This window comes from Taurulus bubalis, assembly GCF_910589615.1.
Source record: "Taurulus bubalis genome assembly, chromosome: 8".
Taxonomy (NCBI): domain Eukaryota; kingdom Metazoa; phylum Chordata; class Actinopteri; order Perciformes; family Cottidae; genus Taurulus; species Taurulus bubalis.
Genome location: NC_136596.1, coordinates 8,539,366 through 8,547,934, shown reverse-complemented (window position 1 = coordinate 8,547,934; position 8,569 = coordinate 8,539,366). Strand labels below are relative to the sequence as shown.

General features: G+C 42.6%; 1 protein-coding gene across 1 annotated transcript; it reads left to right on the top strand.

Moving 5' to 3' along the window:
* Positions 1-6,504: 6,504 nt before the first annotated feature.
* LOC306740009 (glial cell line-derived neurotrophic factor-like) lies at positions 6,505-8,182 on the top strand (the record flags this gene model as incomplete). Its single annotated transcript, XM_079222113.1, has 2 exons — positions 6,505-6,739; positions 7,629-8,182. The coding sequence occupies 2 exons, from the start codon at positions 6,505-6,507 to the stop codon at positions 8,180-8,182; spliced, it is 789 nt and encodes a 262-aa protein (XP_079078239.1).
* Positions 8,183-8,569: the final 387 nt, after the last annotated feature.

Genomic DNA, 8,569 nt, shown 5'->3' with positions numbered 1-8,569 from the left:
CAGGCGCGCTGACAGACGATGGAGAGGGATTCGCGCGTAATGCGCAACGACTAAAACAACCGAATGGTGGGCACGAACATTTTTACGCATGAATCTCGCTTTCGTGTCACGCCCCGGTCCGCGTCTTATACGGCAGATGAGATGCACAGCGAAGTGCAGGAACGTGGGGCCATTTAGAGCTAAGAGGATAACAAGCCTCTAATCCGCACACTGGACACAGATGGAGAGCGTGTCTTGACGAGGAAGCAAAGGGGAGCCGACAGACATTACTGTGTGCGTGCGCGCGCGCACGTGTACAACAATGGCCAGGAAGCAATACAATGAATTCATTAATTAACGTGCCCGAAAGCAGTTGCTGTGGTCATTAATATGTGACTACAACTGCCCGGCGGTTTAAGTGTTCTGTGTTGTTCTGTGTTGTCTCAGCCTGACACGAAGAAGCGAAGTTTGAAGGAGAGGAGCGAGCGTCAACTCACAATATGTACGTCACAATGTGCACGTGTGTGTACAGAGAGAGCAGTGTTTGCAGGAGAGCTCGGCCAAATCATCAGATGCATTCTTCTTTTCAAGGAGGGCCAAAGAAAGAGAGGATTTAACAATCGACGCACGGCGTAAGGCACTTTTAACACTGATCAAGTTCATTTTATTAGTCAAAGTTTTTAAGAGGCTTGGTGAAAATGCAGTTTTATCCACTATATGTTCTGCACAAACCAGCTTCAAACAATGTTCGAGACAGTAAATTGCCCTGAACTTTTCCTATGGATGAATTTATTTTAAATAATATTTTATTATATAAGACACCAGCAGCCAGGTAACAGGCTGATGTGTCAAGCCATTTGCCATCTACTACTTAAGACTTCATTTTCTGAGTCAGGCATTTTCTCCTTTCATACAAAACGGTATGTGAAATCCAGTAATTACTCAGGCCATCAATTTGCACAGAATAATTCGAAAATCCTTTTTTCTAGTTCTGATTCAACATGTTTACACCGGCTCACACAGTCTTGGAAAGACTGAATGTTTTACCAAGTAGACATTTAAGATAAATCTTGAGGACCTGCAATACACCATGCTAATAACTCATGTAGTTATACAATGTTCATTATTGTCTTTTTTATAATGGCCTGATTGGTACAGTAGCACCAATCTCACTACTCATTCAAAACCCCTCTGATATTGTGTATTGTATAGGTGGAATGGTGATATTAGGCCATGGAAGGTAAATATAAGACTTAACTCACAGAATCTGATTTTATATGCGAGGTTATGACAGCTCATATATTTCCATATAACCACTATGTTATAATTGTAAATTGCTGCTCTAATTCTCACTCTCACACACACACACACACACACACACACACACACACACACACACACACACACACACCAATAGCAGTGAGGGTTATAATCAGTATATATATATTTAGCACACACATTAACGTAGTTGCGAGCTGCAAATTAGTATTTGTCACCAACACTGCTGAACTCTAAACAGGTCATGAACGACACTTCAATGACAGTATAATATTCAGGCAGGCAATATGAAATGTCTTTAGAGGAAAAGCTATGATTACCTACAAATTATAGAAGTCAATGAACTATAAAAATGTCATCATATCTGCCTTATAGACAAACAATTAAATGTGAATCTGATACTTAAGTTAAAAGTATTTTTTTTATGATTGTCTGTTTTTATGTTTTGTACTACTTTTTATGCAGCTATCAGTTTACTAAATATAAGAAAACCACACCTCCAATCAAAGACCTTCAGCACAAATGCAGAGTTGGCTTGGTTTCTATTCAATTTATGTCCGATACATTGATTGAGATATCATCACTGTTTTAGGGGTCAAAAGGAAGCTAACTTTATGCAATTTAACTTTCAGAAACTCAGCAGCGCGGCTTTGATTATCTACTGGGATTTCAATAATGTAACAACCAAGGCTGATCGTGACCAAAGACGACGGACGATTCAGTGAGATTATAAGCAGCGTCCGCGATGATGGTCCCTGCTGCATGAATGGAGAGCTCACTGGTTCCATCTCCTGGACAAACACAAACTCACTCAGGACATTGCGGAGTGACGAAGGTGAAACTGTTACAGAAAGAGAAACCGATGACCTGGCAGGGGCAGCCAAAGCCCAAACCAAGCTACATATATTTACTTAACATTGTCACATAAACAACCAGTCCATCTATATCTATTTCTTGGAATCAAGCTGACTCAAACCATGAAGGAACACAACAGCTTTCATATTCGCCTCATCCAAGTAAAGCAATTGTTAACTTTTAATTCAATTAAAAACAAGCAAATAAACCAGACTGGTGGTTTAGAAAATTGTCTCTCTCAATGAGAAGATAAGCAGCCTGTAGGTCAAAGGCGTGTGACGTGATGTGTTTGATGTTTGGTAAACTAATGTGTTCTTTCTCACCACACTACAAAGATCATTAAACATTTGAAGAAAAATGGATTTCAGTCTCTATTTGCATCAGTTGTTTTGTCCTTTCACACACTTTTGTTATGCTGTCATATGTAAATCGTATTTAAAAAATGAGAAACCGAAAAGATTACTCTTTTGTGTGAGTACTGCTGAAGGGCTGTTCCAAATAGTAAATGTGTAACACATTGATAATAGCGGTGGTAAACAGTGTCCACTTGTGGCAGCATTTAAGTCCTACATGCACATGTGTACGAGCAGTTAGCACATCTGGATGTTTAGTGTTTTTAACGCGGCATTAGGAATCACTGATTGTAATGTTCTCCTGAAATCAGACATTTAGGTTTTACACAGCCAGCTAGCGGGCTATAATGTCACTCTCATTGCCAAACTGGAGACCAACATGAAGTAAAAGGTCTGTTTGACCTCATCTTAACATTTCAGAAACAACTCCCAGTGGTTCAGCTCACAGCTCCCGTAGCCTGATCGCCCGAGGCCCGAGGCTCCAGCAGCACCAGAGTACACATGGTGTGGATTACTCTCTAAGCACCATTGTGGCTCCCCACAATGATCCAACCCGCATCCAATCCATGAATAGTGATAAAATCATCAGCAAGGGAACTTCTAACTTTCTCTTTACTTCCTCTAGAAAATGTATGTCCTAAAAGTAACATGACTAAGAAAATCAAGGTTGTAAACCAGTTGACTAACTGGACAATCATTTCATTTTTGGTAACTTCCCATTCTAAATGTTAATTTGATGCATGTCCACATCCTTCAGTGAATCCAAAGGGTCCACCGTGGGGTTAAAGGTGATCAGTCTCTCCTTCCCCAGAGCTACAACCCTAGCATTTGCAGGTGAAACGAACCAGCTGGCTGATATTGTACACCTACCTGGCATAAGCAAAACAAGACTAAAGGTCTGCAGCCATGCTCGTGTCATGTCAGCAGGCTAACGTGCTCATAATGACTCATAATGCTAACATGCTGATGTTTAGCTGGTATATGATTATCTTAGTTTAACATTTTAACATGCATACCATTTGCTATTTGGCACTAAATACAAAAAGCTGTTGCTTACAGGAATGTCATTTTACAGTTATTGAGACATTTCATTCAAAAACACAAACGTCTAACTCATGGTGGCACAAGATGAAAACTCAGGAGATCACCAAAGTCATCAGGACCATAATTGATGATGTATTTCTCTGGATAAGGGGAAAACCCAAACTTTGACCTGCTTTTGGCACGTCAAGTTGTCACCAAAGTCATTAGGATTCATCATTTGGGGACCATGAACGCCCTGTAATACATTCAACAACAATAGTTGTAATAGATATAGGCATTTCAGTCTGGACCGACCCTCCAACATTGTCATCCCTAGAGCCATGCTTCTAGCTCAGCTAAACACAAGCACAGGTTCTCATCAGACTGAAACGCATGAATGTAGAAAACAGGTCACATTATCACCAATCTCCCCTCTCTCCCTGTCGGTGTGGAGAGTCAGGGCATTCTTTTCTTCTGCAAATTACACCGGCAGCAGTGTCCCAAATCAGACATCCATTCCAGCTGTCAACTCCTCGCTCCCATAAGCCACGCCACAGCTGCAGTTGCAAGTTGGCCGATAATGACGGGTGAAATGATCTGTGCAATTAGCCCTGTTACATGTGAGTCAAACTGAGCCCCAAACATGGCTGACAAATTACAAATTCAATTGCAGATCGGACCTCTGATAAGCCCTCATGCCTTGCAAAATGGAGAAATGACATCTGTTTGGTGTATTTTCTGCTTGCAAGGGTGTAATTGCTTGAGGATGAGGTATTTCCATCCAGTTAAGCAAGCGGGTCAGTGGGAAGAGAACCCTCTTCTGAGTGATTAGGAGTCAAACTTCTAAAAACGCAAGCGGCAACAGACAACTGCTGTTCTGTATGACTTTACAGTTGCAGCATATTTGGACGCTCAGATGTTTTTTGCATGTTCGGTGGAGTCAAGTGATTACAATACCGTGTGGCTGACCTGCACGCACACCAACATGATTCATCGTCATGAAACACTGTTCTTCAAGGGTGCCTTTACGTGCATGTGTGTTTACACATTTACACAGAGCCCTACTGTATCCACGTGTGCGGATATACGGTATGTATTTTACATCAACCTTGTAAAGTTAAAGTACCTCAGAGGAAACAGTTTTATTCACTTCTGCTGGGGCGCAAACGGCAACAATTCTCTTCTTCCTGGAAAGGTTTTTGCAGGAGAAAAGGTCTGCGTGCACCAGATCAGCGGTAGATTTTAACCACAATAATCACTGCAGAAGAAGAGAGAAAGTGAAGCATGGCTGCTTATTAAAAATAATTAGTAGCAAAAAAGTGTCTTGAACTGAAGTCATCTTGGTCATCTCCATATAACTGAACTGGACCGTGTTCCATCTTGAATCAGACATGATCATGTGGAATAATTATCATAGGCAATACCCTGAAAACAAAAGTCGTAAAACACTACAGCTGTGTGAGCGTAATTAGTTTTACTGTGACGATGACTAAAGTGAAATAAACAACTTCTATGTCTTGGAGAGCGCTTCACACGTTCAGCCTTGTTTATAGAGATAGATACAGCATGTGAGAGAAGAAAAATCCCTCAACAGTGTTTCTGTTTCTCTCTTTTGAGTTTTCTCTGTTTAGTTTCTCTCCATCAGTACTCTGTCTGGCTCTCTTTCTCTCCCTCTTTCCTCTTTTTTTCCTCTACAGCCATATCCCATTTCCTCTCTTTGACCTGCTGGGCCAAAGGGGTGAAGTCATCTTTTAACTATTATATTATATTCTAATTAATATTTTTCTCTTCGTTGTGTTGTCATAATGAAATTTAATCTGCAGCTTCGTTCAAAGGGAAGTGCTGAGTTTCTTATTGTTCACTCATGTGCAGTCAGCTGATCCATGCACAGTGTGTTGTATAGCTCAGCAACAATACATCACACTATGTTGATTAGTACCCAACACAAATCTGAAAATCTTCACAAAATGCATAAACCAAATGTATTGATTTCAAGATCATTTCACATGTCCTTAAAATGTTCTTTTGCACCTTTTCAGCCAGTTGTTCTTGACATAAATAAATACATAAAATTACACTTTGCATCGCGGATTATGCTAAACCAAATCAAGATAACCATTTCTACTGGCAAAAAATGAAACAGCCAGTTGCCGTAATGGATATGAGTTCACACTCCCTTGATGTTAGATGTCATCTGCTCATCAACTGCCAAAGCGCGTGATTTTAAGAGCACTGTGGCGCAGCAACCAAATCTGTTCAGTCTGTTTTGACTGGCTGATTAGAAACACATTTTCCTGTCCTATGTCAACCAAACACCAAAGGCCGGATGTGGAATCGGGAGTATTGTTAATGGAAAGTGTGAAACTCCTCTCCCCTTCCCAGACATCTGAGTACACAGACTGAGCCTCTTTCACAACAGAACTCAACTCCTCTACCCTCACCAACTCCGGACCTGAGGTTCAATCGTGGCTCTGGACTCCATCCCTCTGCATGGGTGGAGACCGGAAGAGGCAGAGGATGGACCATCAGACGTCACCACCACCTCCCATCTCTCCCGTTAGACCTCTCCCTCCTCCTCACGGCTCAGTCAGGACTGATGGTGATTAGGGATGAGCAGGAGTGTCAGTGTCGATGAATGAAAACCTGCAGACTGTGAACTGGGAGTTATTGTTGTCTTTCAAGCGTCGTTGGATTTGCAAACTTCAGGGAGAAGTCTTTGCTTTGCATTTGGCGCATCTGCCTTCGGTTTCGTGCCTCCTTGGATGTTGCGCCACGCTGCACAGCGTTTGCCAGTTGGCATAAGAGTGATAGCGTGCAGTGTACAGCAGGCTACGCAGGCAGTAACACATTGATCCTCTTCGTTTTCATCGTGGCAGGAACGCCGAGCCGATGAGTGCGCGTCACCTTTTCCTCTCCAACTCTTGAACGTCTTCAATATGCTGTTAATCGCGTTTGCCAGATGATACCGGTTTGATTTTTCCTTGCGCCATGTTCTTCTGCCGGACTGAGCTGGACAATGAAGTTATGGGATAGCCTGACCACTTGTTTGATACTGCTGTGCGCCGTGCACGCCAGCCGGCTGCTGCGGAGCCGACCGCAGTCCACGTCCACCAAGAGTAGCGGGCGCGCGCCCGAGATCCCCCTGGAGCTCCCGCCGGTTCAGATCCGCCTGTCTGTCACTTCCCCTGGCACCAGCCGCGCAGAGGCGGGTACAGCGGACTGGGAAGAGACGCTGGCTGGAGGGGAGGAATGTAAGAGCCTGTATTTTTTGTTTATGGAGTGTCCAAAGTGCCCAAAAAACATCCGTTGAAGAAATTTGCATCCAGCCGGAAGCTTTAATTTATTTCTAGAACAGATCAATTACATTACATGTGAGTCAGATACAACAAATTAACTGCTATATTAAAAACATGGGGAGCCGGCCACTCTATTATTGGTTTATTTTCACTTTAAAACAAATGATCGATACATATATAAATATACAGTGTTTGGACTGAATTTGATACTAAACTATTTACATAGATGCATTTTAGAGTGCATGATCCAGTAACGGAAATATGTGCAAATGTGTCTTATCCTGGCCTCTAACCTTTTTAGTGGATTCAGATGTTATTATTCATACATTTCCCACAGTGTACAACACCCACGCAAGACATGCTTTGGACAGAATTAAATAATGGTATGTAGGCTGGCCAATAACAATGATTTTTATTATCAATAACTTAAATGACTCGTTTTTCGACTAACTGGCAGAAACCTCATTGTACTTATTCACAAAGGACTAAATGTAGTAAATCTTCACAACTGATAGAAACAAATAAATATTTAGATTTAATACTACGGTTATCGATTAATTCTATGTCAATCTACTATTTCTAACTCTAATGGTATTAGCCATGGGATTTGATAACTGTGTAATGCAACTAGTCCACTCAAATATACAAAAGCGTGGTTCATAAGTAAGAATGGACTCTATTTGTAACTTCAAATGGAATTCCTCAAACTGTGTTCCATTTCCGCATAGTTTCTGACAACACTCCATCTGTTCCACAGCCAGAGTGAGTGATGAGATAGAGTGAAACAACATGTGCTGTCAAATATGATTCGCTTGTAAGAGTGCCATTTCTTGATGCGTTTCAGACACCACGGCGGAACCATCCCCGAACGAGCTTGAAGACGTGGTGGACTTCATCAAAGTGACCATCAGTAGAATGCGTCGCTCCTCCTCATCCACCGTGTCCTCATCTACCTCCTCCACCACCTCCACCCCCTCGAAAGAAGAACTGAGCGGCAGGACTCGACACAGACGGGGGAGGAAGAAGGGGGCGAGCCAGCAGAGTGGAGGGCGTCGAGGAAGAGCCAGAGGAGGGGAGGCAGGGAGGAAGGCCAAGGGAGGAGGACAAGGCTGTGTGCTCAAACAGATCCACCTCAATGTGACGGACCTCGGCCTAGGCTACCGCTCCAGCGAGGAAATGATATTCAGGTACTGCTCCGGACCCTGCAGGAAGTCTGAGACCAACTACGACAAAATCCTTTACAACCTCGTTCACAACAAGAGGCTGCCCCCTAAAGACACGCCCCCTCAGGCTTGCTGTCGACCGACAGTGTTCGACGATGACCTCTCCTTTCTGGACGACAACCTCGTCTACCACACCGTGAGGAAGCACTCGGCCAGGAAGTGTGGTTGTGTTTAGGGAGCGTGAGCTCGTGTCAGGCTTTGTGTAGTTTTACATTCAGCAGAATGCTGTGAGGAAACTTTCAGGCATTATGTGGGGACCATGTAGGACTTGAGTCCACCGCTAAAGGAATCTTTAAGGTGACGAGGCCACGGTTTTACCCCAAAGCAATGAACCTCTTCTTCCTCCAGTATATTTACAATTTCCTATACAGTTTACACCTATGTTATATGTTCAGAGAGATTTTAAATGTGTCTATGGATACTCAACCTAAATGCCTGAAATCAATCAGATACAATGGATGATTCGGAAGACGTAATCTGTCTACTGTATAGCAGCATGTTACATGACAAACTTTATACACATATGAAATGTATTTATGAAATCTTGAATTTATTAACTTAT